The following is a 15,734-nucleotide window of genomic DNA, read 5'->3' as shown; positions in this document are numbered from 1 at the left end:
TCCGCGCCTACAACGCCTGGTCATGCGTTTATTCCGCTACAACATTCAGTTGGTTTACGTGCCTGGGTCTGAGCTATACATAGCTGACACGCTATCCCGAGCCCATGAATCCCACGTCTTAATCAATACGGACAACCTGGAGGGTCCCCATGCGGCTGTCCATGCCATTACGACCTTTCCCGCCTCCATTCAGGACAGGTACAAATCTGCCACAAAGGACGACACTGTCCTGCAACAGGTCAGCGAACATATCCATCAAGGTTGGCCCCGAACCCACAAGAATCTCTCACCGGAGCTGGCAGCGTATTGGCAACACCAGAACGAACTATACATCGAGGATGGTCTAGTCTATCGTGGTTGTTGTCTGGTTATCCCGAAAGCACTTCAAGGGGAAATGCTTACAAAAATTCACAGCACGCATCAAGGCATTAACTCCTGTGTTGCAAAGGCAAAAATAAATGTGTTTTGGCCACACATGTCCCACCATATCACAGATTTTGTTCGAGCCTGCACCATCTGTCGTGAACGAGACCGCGCTAATATCGCCATGCCTTTAACACCCCATCCAGTCCCACAACTCCCATGGGAAACTGTTGGTTCTGACCTTTTTCAAGTGGACTCCCAACATTACATTCTATTGGTGGATTACCATTCCAAGTTTGTTGAGGCAAAGTTGCTTCAATCCACCAATGCACAGGCGGTGATCAATTTTATGAAATCCAATTTTGCCCGCTACGGCGCACCTCAACTGTTGGTCACGGATAATGGCCCGCCGTTCTCGTCTGCGGCTTTTAAACACTTTCTTGAGCAGTGGGGTGTTAGACACACTACCTCCAGCCCCTACTATCCGAAATCGAATGGCATGACGAACGGACCATTCAAACGCTTAAGAACTCCTTAATAAAGGCCAAGAAGGAACATCGTGACCTGGATCAAGTATTACTGGATTATCGCACTACACCCAAAACAGATCATCCATCACCAGCCGAATTACTTATGGGTCGTCGCCTACGCACACACTTAACTACCACCAACACCTCACTTGAGCCATTGTATCCCACGAACGACACCAAACGGGTCCTTCACGAACGCCAAAAGAACATGGTTGCAACTTTCAACAACACGTCAACCAAGCCTCTACCTCAATTATATCCTGGTCAGGCTGTCCGCTACCTCGCTGGCCCTAGATTGTGGCTCCCGGCTAGAATAGCTTCAGTTGGCCCTGAACCTCTATCCTACCAACTACACACAACCCTGGATAAACTCATCCGTCGCACGAGAAGCCAAATTCGGTTAGATCCCTCGGACATCGAACGTACACCCGATACACATTCCGATCACACATGGTTCACCCCATGCGAACCAATGAGGCATGACCCGGAACCATTTGCATGGCACACTCACACGAAGGCACGCCCGGCTCCACCGCCACTTGTCCCTCCTGCCGTCTCATCCCACCATCGTGAGACTCCTCTACCAACCGGCACTGCACCGACCGATGTGCCGATCGAACATTCGGTCTCCCAAGGTGCTCCGCCCACACCGATGGATCCACCGTTATCACAGTTGCCTAGTCGCCCGAAGCGTGACATTCGCAAGCCACTCCGCTACACAAACTAACTACTTAAACAAGCAACAGTACACTCGCCAAAAAAAAAAAAAAAAATAAAAAGAAAGTTGTTACATTTGTACCTGTTGTATTACGCGCCTTACATTAGTACCTTAAAACCTCCCTAGACGGCGCCAGCCTAATCACAAACATTATAACAAACACTATAACAATTACTAGCTACATGAGGGACTGGCAGTCCAGAGCGGATCTCCAGCCCGCAGTGCAGCTAGGAAGAACGCCTCTTAGCCGCAGTTTGTAACAAAGTTAATTGTGTATCTCTTGATTAAAATAAGCTTCATTTAACCTGGCCCATAACTGTGTATGTGAAGATCTCATTTACTAGTAACTTAATCTAACACTACCCAGCATGCCTTGGACATTGACAGCTTCGACACTGTGCATCACAATTGGAAGAGATAACTCCTCGCCATTAATTCCCGAATCATTTTCAACGGGTTCAGATTTCACTAATTCATCGTTAGCTAATTGATGTATTCCACTTTTCTCCTATTTTTCAAACAATCAACTTTCGAGTAACTCTTTCCTATCGACCATTAAAATGAAAAATGTTCCATACCATCAGATCTTTGATTCTCCTTTCCAACTCTTTATTGACCCTATTGAGTCTTTCAATTTCGTCTCTTTGCTTATTTATCGTTAATGTTGTTTTCACTCTCTCTTTTCCCATGTTTGAAATTAAAACATTACGCTAAACAAAATAAGATTTCATTTTAACAGTAAATATTCTTTGGACTTTCATTGGCTGAACGTATTTTAAAGGGGCAAGCAAGATAGAACAAAGGTCCTAGTTGGGTTTCTTTGTTACTAAAGAGGGATGTGTTATCAATCCCCTTAGATCAGAGCCAATCCTGATTGGTATTTTCACAATTAGACCTAATTATTCACCCACCCGCAGAGTTTGGTTCTACTTTAAGGGACATAAGATTCAACAACTCATTCTGTACATTGAAAATGGGCTACGATACCAAACGGGTCTCATTTTTCTGTGCTTAATTTCACACTAGTTAAAAATACCTCGGCTTCCAGTTCCCTGACTCGATCATCCCTGGCTTTAACTTCATTGATAAGATCATCTTTACTCAAGTGATCATAATTACAATCTCCCTCAGTCTTCATTTCCTAAAAACCAAGTTTCCCTAATTTTATATTTGCCTTAAACAGCCAATATTGCAATAATTGCGCAAATACCTCTTTAATCGCCGCCCTTTGAAGATTTACTAAACTCATTTCGGAATTTTGTGCCGAGAGTTTGTGAAATTGTAAATCTTCCCTAAAATAAAATTTCTTTTCAAACAGAAGAAAACGAACATATAACAAGAAAGGTTTCCCAATACATTGTAGCTTTCGCTATCAAAGCTTAGAAAAACATGCTTAGCTAGTTCAAAAGATTGTGACAACTGACACTGCAACTTCCTACAAGATTAGGGAATTCCTCAAACCCATTTTTTTGAATACAACCAGCTTCGTATAAATTATTTATTCTGCTAGTATTTTTTATTTTTGAAATAGCAAGAAAGATCTTTTACTTTTCAAGGTATAATAGTTTCGATAGGCTTGGATCCGTAACATGCCTTACTGATATCCATCACTTACCAGCTTAAACGTTCGACCATAACACGACAATCCTTCAAATCCATCATACTTTGTACAGTTCCCTGTTTAGATAACATACGTAACATTTTAATGATAATAAAAAACATGGCCATAAAGAAAGATTCAGCGTTTTCCTCTCAGTTCGATTCTTACCAGCCAAGGCTTATATGAACGTTTTTCTTTCACAGTTACTCACACTGTTCTGTTTTTTATGTTTTTTTGGTCTTTGGGAGAAAAAGCTTCCACTTTTATTAAGCGCTTTTCTTGTACATGGATACTCTTTTTGATAATCAATAAACTATTATTAAAGGATGAACCGTTACCGTAGCAAAGGAATTCACAAAAAAGTACAAACGCGAAAAAAGAGAACCTCTAGCAGACAGCTTTAACGTTTTCCAAAGGCCACAGCCACTCAATAGCAGGCTTGGAAATAAGGTTTATTTCTGAACTAGTCCTCCGGACCAGTGACCCCTGATGTCATAATTATGAAACTGGTCCCGGGACCAGTGACCCTTCTCCAATTTATTTTTCTACTGGTCAGTGGTCCCAGGACTTGTGGTCGTTCTCTCTTCTAAAAAAATCTCTCTCGGCTTAGGGTTGTATACACAACTGGACTCCTGGAGTCGAAATTTATGTTAAAATGAAAATAATTAAAGAGGTCCCCATATCAATTTTTAATAAAGGTAGGAACTATTAAACTAGTCATTGGGACCAGTGACCCTCGCGTTTTGAATAAAAAAAGTGGTCCAAGCTATTAATAAACTGGTTTTTGACCTGTAAACCTGTCTTATTTCCTAGCCTGCTCAATAGACTACAAAACTTTGGTACAGGCTAGGAAATAAGACAGGTTTACAGGTCAAAAACCAGTTTATTAATAGCTTGGACCACTTTTTTTATTCAAAACGTGTGGGTCACTGGTCCCAATGACTAGTTTATTAATTCCTACTTTTATTAAAAATTGATATGGGGACCTCTTCAATTATTTTCATTTTAACATAAATTTCGACTCCATGAGTCCAGTTGTGTATACAACCCTAAGCTGAGAGAGATTTTTTTAGAAGAGAGAACAACCACAAGTCCTGGGACCAGTAGAAAAATAAATAGGGGAAGGGTCACTGGTCCCGGGACCAGTTTCATATTTAAGACATCAGGGGTCACTGGTCCGAAGGACTAGTTCAGAAATAAACCTTATTTCCAAGCCTGCTTTGGTAGGGAAGTTGTAGCCAAGGAGTACTAACTACCTAGGAGTAGAATTGGTAAAAAATATGTTAAGATAGAAAAATTCTAATAAGGAACCCCAAATTTGTAAACTGGTCCCACCGCCTATTTTTTCCAAAAACGATAATTAATAAAGTGGTCCCTGGGACCACTGACCCCAGGTTTTGGAATAAATAAACTGGCCCGAGCAATTAATAAACTAGTTTTGGACTGCTTAAGTATTTGGGCCAAGGTCGCAGATTGTAAGTATACGTTTTTATAACTCTTACTAAATTATTTTAATTGAAATAATTTATTTTGTTGTCATCAATACCATCTAACCAAAAGATTCAGTAAAAAGTGAATAGCCCCAAAAACATTTACGTTAATTTTAGGATGAAACTTTTCTCTATCATAAAAATTTTATGACTGACCCCTAAAATATCAACGATAATTTAAGGAAGACCCCTGTCACAACGGAAAAATAAGTGCCATCTATGGTGAAAATATTTTTCCTAACAAACTGGATATTTCCCCACATACAATTTGACATGCATGGGCCTAGCTCATCCCGGAGGCTCCGCTATAACAGTCTGGGAAAAAAGGATAATTTTTAAACTAGTTCTTGGGACCAGTGACCCCCCCCCCCTCCTAGTGTCCGAAATAATAAACTGTTTTGGTCTCCGGAGTGGTCCCAGCCTTTGTTCCCCTATAGAATTGCAATTAATAAACTGGTCCCGAGGACCAATAACCCCCACTTTTTGAATAAAAAAACTAGTTCAAGCAATTAATAAACTGGTTTTGGATCAGAGGAAGTGTGCTATTTCCCAGACTGTCCTATTAGACATTTTTCTAATTTCCGGCTCTGAGCGCGAGCAGCCTGCGTCCGCGAGTCGCGTGATCCAGGAGGCTATGACCAAACAAAGCCGTCTTAGCTCGTCTGCTTCAAAACCGCGGTGAAACGTGACATGTCGCCGAATATTGTCTATTAAAAACGCGTCGTTTAATGTCATAGACATTAGAATACTATTAATAACCTAGACACACTTATCGGAAGAGAAACACGCGCTTTTTGGATGCCGATTTTACGCTATTTACCCATTTTATATGCTATGGGGAAAAACAAGACGTTGGCCACCTAGCGGCGGACGGAGGAACTAAAAATCAAAATAATTCCAAAAAGGCGGTAAATTTATGTTGCGTTTTCTGTATTTTTAAAAGAGAAGGCATAAAAATAGACCAATTATGTTAAGAAAGTTAGGTTTTATTAAGATATAAAAGCATTTGCTATTTATTTATGTTGCATTTTCTGTATTTTTAAAAGAGAAGGCATAAAAAAAGACAAATTATGTTAAGAAAGTTAGGTTTTACTAAGATGTAAAAGCGTTTTCTATTTATTTATGTAAATTTCAATTAAATAAAAGCCGGAATCTGGCACATATACAGACAGGTGAAGTAGAATCATAAATAATTACACTTTGCGAGCATGAGGTTTCTTAATGTACGGTGATATACATAAAATAATTATATAATTTTTTTATTTCGACTCTTACAAGTCTGAGGGCTAATTTCATGTCACACAGGTATCGATATTTTACTCTTATTACTACTTTTATAGAAACGACTATACTGTAAATGACTCGCTACCATATAAGCGGTGAACTTAGTACCTAATAAGTGGTATTCATATTGGATTTGTGTAATTTTTACTAGGAACAATAACTATGTGAGGCCTACCATAAACCACTGTTTGTGGTTATTTACTTGTTTTGCATTGGCACAGAAAGTCTACTTGAGACTTGTGTAGACTGAATAGTAAAAGTGAATAATAAGAGTCTCTGAGTTAATTTAACGGCTTGCAATAAAACAGACACACACAAAAGCTTACATACATATGTAAAATTAGTATGATAAAATAAATTGAATGATGAATTTTATTTGGCCAAATGTTAAAGGAACAATATAAAACTTGACACAAATGTTTAGATAGAAACTAATATTGAGTACCTTTATCATCTATACTAGTATACTCTAACAATTTTTACCAATCCAGACAATTACCAAGTAGTTGTATAAACACTAGATTAAAACACTTATTTTGATAAAAATACTCTGATAATATATGTTAAATGACTCGCTGTCATGCTGCTTCGGACAAGAATCTTTGGACTCAGTCATTTAATCACAAAGAATATTCTGATAGAGTAGTGCTCATCGAGAATAATCAACTAATACTCTTAAAACAACTTTGGTAGGCCTAAATACTCTTAACTCATTCCTATAATAGGTTTATTAAAATGTAGAATTTCGGTAAATAAATCAATAAGAAAACACAACACTACTGGTAAAAAGAACAAACTCTGAAGAATGTCACAATCTGGAAAATTAAGACCAGTTTATCAAGGCTAACGATAGTGAGATTAACGGTAGAGGACAATTAGTTAATGATGACACAATTACTTCGTTTTTTTTAATTAAAAGATTTAATGAATCCAGTTGAAAAGTGTACAAAACGATTGAATAAAGAGTTTAAAAATTTAACACAAAGACACATTACATCGCAATCACGACCCAATATCTCCCAATAACGTCTTATAAATCCCAGATTATTGTCTTTCTTTAACCACGAAATTGTTGTTGCCAAGAAGTAAATACCTTTAAGAATATTTAAAAAGACCAGCTTTGTTAATACTATTTGAAATGGGAATTCTGAGGGTATCGGTGTTTTGGAGTAGCTCATTGATACTGATTTATCGATGTTGTCATCGGTTGATGATGTAACTAATAGGCCAGGACAGATAGGCCAAAAAAGGGCTTGACCTAGAACATTTGAACATAAAGATGAAAATTGGTACATGTGTTGTTTTCGACCCAACAAAAAATATACTAAAAGTCCCCTGCTGTAGAGCGCGAGCTTTCGCCGCCATCTTGGAAAATGGCCGCCGGGAATTACAGCTACAATGTATTCCACGTTCTTCTTCAAAACTGATGAAAATTGGTACACATCATGATTGGAACCACATGAACATCATGGCAAAAGTTTACAACTCTGTGTTCAATAGTTTGGTCGCCATATTGTAAAATGGCCGCCGTGAATGCTAGGTACAGTCAGGGCCGGAAATAAGAAAAAATTCTTATAGGACATGTGTCCAGTGATCCCCCCTTTGACTGGAAAAATTATAGGACATCGTCCACTGGAGTGTGCAAAAATAGTGTCGTATCTTCATAGTCAAACTATCAAAACTTCGGAAAATTTATTGGTCAAAACGTCCAGTGACCCCCGTAGTTTTTGAAAAAATTATAGGACATTTTAAAATTTTAGTGGACAATGTCCAGTGTCCTGTGCTTATTTCAGGCCCTGGGTACAGTATGTTTCACCATTTTGTTGGAAAATTATGAAAATTGATAGGTATTATAATCAGAGCTGTGTCAATCTCATAGTAAAATATTGAAGCCATTAGTCAGATAGTTTGGCCGCCATGTTGGAAAATGGCCGCCATCAATGCCATTTAGACAAAGAATATGGTTCAAAAATTATGAAAATTGGTAATTATTATGTTGAAGACCGTCTAAACATCATACTTGAATATTGAAGACGTGCTCCTGATAGTTTGGGCGCCATCTTCGAAAATGACTGCTCGAAGTGCCAAATATATTACCGATATATAAATTTTTTCGATATTTTTTATTGAGTAGATGATTTTTATGAACGTATAAAACGCCATAAAAATAACTATTTTCGAGTCTAAATTATTGACCCATCTTCAAAAATGGTCCCTGAAATATTACTATCCTAAAATCTGGAAAAAAGAAAAGGAAAGCCATATTACTCGAATTTTGGTTAGAAAAAACCGTTTTATATGGGGTATATACATTCTAGTGTCGTTAATGATTAGATTTAAGACACATTTTTAACATTTCGTTCCTATTTCTCGTCATCCTGAAGATTTTTTATTACGGCTAATACCTTAACAATGACCACACATTGCTCAGCAAGCTAATCAGGGTTGTTGATTTTTTTAATTTTTTCAAAAAAATCAAAAAAATCGATTTTTTTTTATTTAAATCAATTTTTTTTTATTTTAATTGATTTATTTGATTTTTTTGATTTTTATTGAACTAATAGATAGTAAATTACCAACATGAAAACTTTTGAGTCAAAATTAACCAAAAGCAAAATAATCATGACATTTAAGTAGCTATTGGATATTATTACTATTCAAATGCTTGCATAAAAAGACTAGCTTGACTGCTATTTCATTTCCTAGCCTTTCCAGCAAGACAAACTGGAGTTCTGGGAAAAACATAGATTAAAATATACCAAAACCATGATTATTTTTAATTTAAGGTCTCTTCTAGTTAAGTTTCTTCTCGAGTTTCTTAAACTACTTCTTGGAATCTTAGAAAACATTTTTTAAAAATAAAAATATATTCTTGATTTTAATCAAATGATTTTTTTAAAAAAATCGCTTGATTTAAATCATGATTTAAATCAAACTGATTTAAATCAAACAACCCTGAAGCTAATCCAGATCGTCTACATTCACAGTTCTTTATACAAGATGTTTCCTAGCTATTTTGGACTTGAAGATACGCTCGGAAAAAATGTAGTTTTGCGGTGTCGGTTGTTGGATGAAGCTCAGCGAGATCAAATGAGGACTTAACAGTATATGTGGCAACGGTTCCATTATAAGTGTAATATCTACATAGTTGAAGCGTGACGTGTCAATTATCACCCTAAAAAAAGCGAAAAAAAATCTCTCTTCGGCAGCAGCTATGGCTTCCCTAGATGCAATATGGTCATTAAAAAAGCGCAACAAATTTGTAAGATGTTGATTATCTGTCATTACTTTAAACCACGCCTTATCATAACCACACCCAGTTACAGCACGTAAATGAAAGAAGTGTTCTCTTAACCTTTTTAACTCAAAGGACTTATCGTGGCGGAGGGGGCCCGAGTTCGGTGTGACGGTTCGGGAGTTCCTTGGCTTCGCCCTTGGTTCAGACCGTTCCATGCCTCATTCCGTGAAGGTTTTGCTGGGCCGTTTCGCCCCCGCCCAGGTGTTTCCATGGCTCGCCTCCGCTATTGGCAACCCTCTAGGGGACGCGGATACACTATTGGTTTTTGCCGTATGGCACTGTTGTGCATGGAGAGAACTCCTCCGTCCCCTCGAGTCTTCTGCTGCCTTAATCCTTCCCTGTCACCGACCACCTCCTGACTGGGCTCGCCGCTGACGGTGTCCAGCTTCTGTCACCTGCTCAAGAGGCGTTTGTCGGTCCCACTGGCCGATACCGTGTGCCATGACGGCGGTTCCGCAGGTTAAATTTGGAATATGATGGGGAGGGGCGCTGATATGGCCCCCAGCTAGGTGTAGCGCCTAATCAAGGGTTCTGACATGCAATTATTATGAAAAATCTTCAGGATGATGATGAATATGTATGAAATGCTAGAGATTTGTCTAAATTCTAATCTTAAACAACACTAGAATGTATAAACCCCATCATATTCTCTAATCAACATGTTGAGAATAACAGCTTAGAATAACTTTTCTTTCTTTCAGAATTTAGGGCAATGATTTTCATGTGGCCATTTTTAAAGATGGTGTCGATAATTTCGACTTCAAGATATCCATTGTTTGTGGTTTATTACGTTAATGAAAATCATCCATTCAAAAAAGGAATTTCAAACAGATTTATATATTTGAAATATATTTAGCATTTCCAGCAGTCATTTTCGAAGATGGCGCCCAAAGTATCAGTAGCACGTCTTCAATATTCAAGTATGATGTTAAGACGGTCTACAACATATTTATTACCAATTTTAATAATTTTTGAACCATATTCTGTATCTATATGACATTGATGGCGGCCATTTTCCAACATGGCGGCCAAACTATCTGATTAATGGCTTCAATATTTTACTATGTGGTTCACACAGCTCTGATCGTAATACCTATCAATTTTCATAATTTTCCAACAACATGGTGAAATATACTGTACCTAGCATTTACGGCGGCCATTTTCCAATATGGCGACCAACTATTGAAGACAGAGCTGTAAAATTTGGCCATGATGTTCATGTGGTTACAATCATAAAGTGTACCAATTTTCATAATTTTTGAAGAAGAACGTGGAATACATTGTAGCTGGCATTCCCGGCGGCCATTTTCCAAGATGGCGGCGAAAGCTCGCGCTCTACAGCAGGGGACTTTTAGTATATTTTTTGTAGGGTCAAAAACAACACATGTACCAATTTTCATCTTTATGTTCAAATGTTCTAGGTCAAACCCTAAAAGTCCTGGGCTATAAGCTCCCAGCATGATGGTATCATCTCAACGCTTTGATAAAACGAATTGATACTATTTATTTTACTTTTCGTCAACACAAAAACCACTAAAAACATTTACAACGAAATTAATAGAGAAACTCTAAGGAAAAACCTACCTTACCAATTTACCAAGTAGTTAAGCCTTTGACAAGGGCAGTAGCCCTAACTTGAAAAGAGTTGATTTTGCTTTATAATAAATTATATATTTCTCTCTCTCTCTTTAAGGAGAAAATCTATTAAAGTTGCTTACCATTTATATTCTTTTATCTTGAACATTAATAATTTAATTTACTTGAAAAAGTAAATAATAATGCCCTAGGCCCCTACCGTATAATTAAACTGTATTTTTTTAACACTCTCGGCATTTTTCGTTCGTGACGCTGGTGCGCATGACTTAAATAAGTTAACCAATCATATTCCAGCATTAAATTAAAAAAATATATTTTAGTTACCGCCGCCGCCGCAGAGTGTCGCATGGCCTTTTTTCCCCATATGACGTAAAATACATAAATGCTGTGACGTCAGCAACAATCGGCCTCAATTGCGGGAATTCAACAGTGACTCTATGTATCTCTATGCTCCCTATAGTAAAAAGTAGACAAGTCGATACTAGCGCCGCCTGGCTACCAGTGCTGGAAACCCTCGCGGGAAAAATAAAAATACTGGACATAAGCAAAAAGAGAGTGTCTATTCTCACCCCCGGGTGGAAATAGCCTACGCGCTATTCTCACCCCCTCCCGGGTGAAAATAGCTTATACCCTATTCTCACCCCCCCCCCTACCACGCGACCTCCCGCGTAACGCCATGCGGCCAGAGAGAATTTAGAAGGGGAGTGGAAGCAGAGAGAATGTAGAAGGGGAGTGGAAGCAGAGAGAATTTAGAAGGGGAGTGGAAGCAGAGAGAATTTAGAAGGGGAGTGGAAGGAGTGGTTTGGAATGCAGCGCAACGTCGTCTGCTAAACGTTATCTAGGCAGGTCGATTTCCGGTATGATGCGTTTGTAACGGAGAGATTTTAGAACACGTGACCGGAAACTCGCCTACCCCAAAAAGCTCAACGCGACATCTTGTTTGGGCGTCATCACCTTTAATAGGGTCAAAGGGGGGCCTTCCACTCCCCTTCTAAATTCTCTCTGGTGGAAGGAGTGGTTTGGAATGCAGCGCAACGTCGTCTGCTAAAACGATTTATCTCAAGAGAACACCGGAGTTAATTTAAAACTTAGGGAAGGTTTTCATCCTTGTATCATCATGGATGGACGTTCAAAGTCGAAATCGAAATTCGGAGTGGTCATCAATCGAAGTACTTCATTTAAAAGGAATGGTCATAAAAGTCAAGATTCAAGCCAAATAGGTATGTATCCTAATAACCAAGGCACGCAATCATCTTAAAATTCCTAGTGTTAATTTAAAATAATTCCTTTCAATGTGCAACTGATTTAGCCGCTAAAACTCGAGCCAAACTGAAGCATGCGCTGGCTCTTAACAAAGATATAGCAAAAGCGCACTCTTTATTAAAATTAGAAAACCAAAACCTTAAATCTCAACTGACTAATTTATATGCCACAGAACTTAAATTTACACAGCTGCAACGGCAACTATTAGTACGCTCTTATGATTAAACTCTAATAAACTCATACGGGGACTTATTAATTATTATTATTATCGATTAACATTAGGTAATAAAACCACTTATGAACACGGTTAGCCAATCACTCTTACAGTCTGTTCGTGAACATTGTAATGCCATGAGCATACTTTAGAAAATCGATAATAACCAGCAAATATACTGGAACCATACATCATCGAACTCCATTAACTTAAAGAAAACCATCAAAATCCACAGTAATTAAATTTTGAAAGCCTTGTTTAATATCTTATATTATATAACCCTGTTTTAAAAAACGACTTAGATTGGAAGTGGAGGTAAATGATCCTAAACCCAAACTGTTTCACGGCCAACCTATGAGGAAGCCATATTTTCAAAAACTTTATGCAATCGAAGAAACAGTATCGCAGGCTGCGGCTGCACTTTCCTCCAATGCAGATTTCTTCTCATCCAAGAACAGTGTCCCTATTGATGAAGATATGACTGAAATTTACCATGTTTCACTTTTTAAAGCCAAAACAATGCCGATTGTTGCAAAGAAGAAAATTGGAAAAACTGTCCCGAAGATTCCTAAAGAGGGACAAACGTCTCTGGCCTTCAAAGATGCACTGCAGAATCAAACGTGTCACTTAACTCCAAATCCACTTCAGCAACACTTATCAAGCGCTACTACGGCTCTCGCGGTGAACTCTAAGGTTTTTAAAGCTACACCCACTGAGACGACTAATCACGAAGCGTGGGACATGGAATTGACATCGATGATTGAAAAAACTATTGTCGAATCGGATAAGAATAAGAAGCAAGCTTTGTCAGGCAATGATGTCGGAAAAATTAATCCCAAAGATAAAGTTACTTCTACTCAGTTGTTGATTCGTTTTTACAATTTTTAACAATGATAGTCTTATTTTTTTTTATATTTAATATTAATTAATTTATATTTAATTTAAATAAGTTGCCTATTGAAATTTTAAATGATTCATTTTTAAAATTTTTAACACTGATTGTCTTATTCTTTTTTATATTTAATATTAATTAATTTATATTTAATTTAAATAAAATTCAACCAATTGATTTTAGTATTCATGGAAATGTTTTGATTTTGAAATTTCGTGGGTTATTCTATGTTCACCCGGGGTAGACTTCACTGGGCGGTGAAAATAGCAGCCAAGCTATTTTCACCTAACCGCAGCCCTTACCTCAATTCTTAGTCACGTGGTAGGGTGGATATAGCCTCTACGCTATTTTCACCTAGGGTAGGAATAGGCTTCCGCCTATTTCTACCTGGGGGGGGGTGAGAATAGTGACACTCAAAAATAAAATTAAACGGCGTAAAAACACAATAAATCAGCATAAAAAACCTGAATAAAAAATAAAACAGCATAAAAAACCTGAATAAAAAATAAAACAGCATAAAAAACCTGAATAAAAAATAAAACAGCATAAAAAACCTGAATAAAAAATAAAACAGCATAAAATAAACATAAACAGCATGAAAACTCAATATAACATAATAAATGAGCATAAAAAATTAAAAATACAATAAGCCAGCATAAAACACAAAACAGCATAAAAAAAACTATAAGAGCATAAAAACAGTGTAAAAACACAATAAATCAGAATAAGAATACAGTAAACCAGAATAATATGTATGTATATGTTGCATCCAGACCCTGAAAATAAACTAAATTTCTTTTATTCAAATTTTGAGCGTCTGCAATAAATAAATAAATGCTTGCTTTATTTGGATATCCTTTTAAGAAAAAAAATTCTTATTTACAAAAGGGTCCGATTAAATTAATTTCAAATATAGTTAAGTAATTAAATTTAAGATCCATTTAAAAAGATTCGAGTAGTCGCGTTGTCTAAAAAAGTTTTGAGATTGTGTTTAAAATTATTTATATTTCATGTTTTTTTAATTGTTGGCGGTAGCTTATTCCACATATATAATGATGTTTAGTACTTTTAGTTCTGTAACGGGACGAAAAAGGTTCCTCCGCGAAATTCGTCAATTTACCACGAGTGTTATGGGATTGATTTGTGGCGGGGAACCAGTCACTGACGTACTTCGGGGCAGTTGTGTGTATGTGGATAAGTAAAAGAATACGCGTGAGGAAATTTTGGTTTTCGTGGTTTTGAGGTTGCCAAAGGATAGAAATCCAAGTTTATCTTATTAATTAGATTAATTACAATTATTTTGAAATTTGTTTCGCGTTAGGAGACCTTGATAATTAAAATGAAAGCGTATAAAGTGGAAAAACAATCTTCTTGAGGGTGCCTAAGGTTGCGAAATCTCTAAAAAGACGTTGAATAACTATTCTAGATGTTGTATACGACGTTTCCCATCATGATTAGCCGTTATTAATCGGTTATTTGAGTTAATTTATTCTTAATTAGTGAAACAGACTCAAAGCTGCCAAGCTGACTAAAGTACATATTTTTTTACGCAGCATCAGCGCCTTCTGTCGCTAATTTCCCCCAAGTACGCGGGTCCCTAAGGGCGATTTTAGTAAAATATTGTGGAAAAATAATTTCGAAAGGTAAAAGGGATGTTTTTGATTGATACTGCTTGTTTATATTCGATTAACTAAAACCATCAGTCCGGGACAAAACAGAATTTTGGTGAGAGTTAAGTAGGTCTAATCCGACTAAAGTATAGAATTGCGAGGTCATTTGGCCGTCAATGTAAATCGTTTAATTTTGAACAATTACTTGTTTTCAATGGTAAAAAGGTTAAATTGGTAAAATGTAAATCACTTAATTACAATTAACTGTATTTTACTTCCCGTTGGTCTCCTTGGTTAAAACGTCTGTGAGGAAACTAGGTTTTTAGTGATTTTCGACCATTTAGGCACTCTTAGGCACGTTCGCTTTCTTTTCTACTTTAGTCTTAACCCACAATGGCGGTAAATATATGCAATTTTAAACTTTAAAAAAACAGTTTGACCAATTTGCGTAGAGGGATATGCTATAGAATTTTTTTACTATTTTTTTCACATTCCCGAGTCCTCATGGTCTAATTAGTCAGAAACCAGCTATGGTTAGGTTAGGCACATAAAATATAATCCTACCAAAATACATTTCCGAGTAATATTGATATCACCCATTCAAAAGTATATTAAGTATATCGCAAATGTGTTTCATTTCATCTGGAAATTTGTGTTTTTTATTGTTTGTTAAACGCTAAACCTTGGCGAAATTTATACAAGCTGTCAGCGGACAGTCACTACTCTCCCTGGCACCAAGAAGATGGCGGCCTCCCCTCCCTCCTGTCTGTTCCCAAAAATTTCGACAAATCGGTGAGAAATCCCTTCTTGTATGTAGACTGTACACTTGTGTTTAAGGCAATTTAATTAAACTTACGTTTTACTCCATTTAAACTA

At 37.2% G+C, this 15,734-nt stretch overlaps 2 protein-coding genes across 3 annotated transcripts; one reads left to right on the top strand and one right to left on the bottom strand.

The window, feature by feature from the left end:
• Positions 1–1,291: 1,291 nt before the first annotated feature.
• On the bottom strand, positions 1,292–2,860 carry LOC149621328 (uncharacterized). Its single transcript, XM_089854753.1, has 4 exons — positions 2,822–2,860; positions 2,648–2,752; positions 2,190–2,321; positions 1,292–2,119 (listed from the first exon to the last, which is right to left on the bottom strand). The coding sequence occupies exons 1-4, from the start codon at positions 2,858–2,860 to the stop codon at positions 1,952–1,954; spliced, it is 444 nt and encodes a 147-aa protein (XP_089710879.1). The 3' UTR covers positions 1,292–1,951.
• An 8,446-nt stretch (positions 2,861–11,306) lies between these two features.
• Positions 11,307–14,053, top strand: LOC149621327 (uncharacterized). 2 transcript variants are annotated; one of them, XM_089854214.1, is made up of 4 exons: positions 11,307–12,099; positions 12,189–12,349; positions 12,425–12,590; positions 12,659–14,053. In XM_089854214.1, exon 4 carries the CDS (start codon positions 12,711–12,713, stop codon positions 13,242–13,244), a length of 534 nt encoding a protein of 177 aa, XP_089710340.1. In that variant the 5' UTR covers positions 11,307–12,099; positions 12,189–12,349; positions 12,425–12,590; positions 12,659–12,710; the 3' UTR covers positions 13,245–14,053. The 2 variants fall into 2 exon arrangements, with proteins under 2 accessions (XP_089710340.1, XP_089710341.1); XM_089854215.1 differs by lacking the exon at positions 11,307–12,099 and having other exon boundaries at positions 12,167–12,349.
• Positions 14,054–15,734: the final 1,681 nt, after the last annotated feature.

The sequence above is a fragment of the Phalangium opilio genome, unplaced genomic scaffold (assembly GCF_054372755.1).
Source record: "Phalangium opilio isolate 3A_F unplaced genomic scaffold, DU_Popi_V2 ptg000209l_1, whole genome shotgun sequence".
Taxonomy (NCBI): domain Eukaryota; kingdom Metazoa; phylum Arthropoda; class Arachnida; order Opiliones; family Phalangiidae; genus Phalangium; species Phalangium opilio.
The sequence above is the reverse complement of the archived record's forward strand: the minus strand, read 5'-3'. Positions and strand labels throughout refer to the sequence as shown.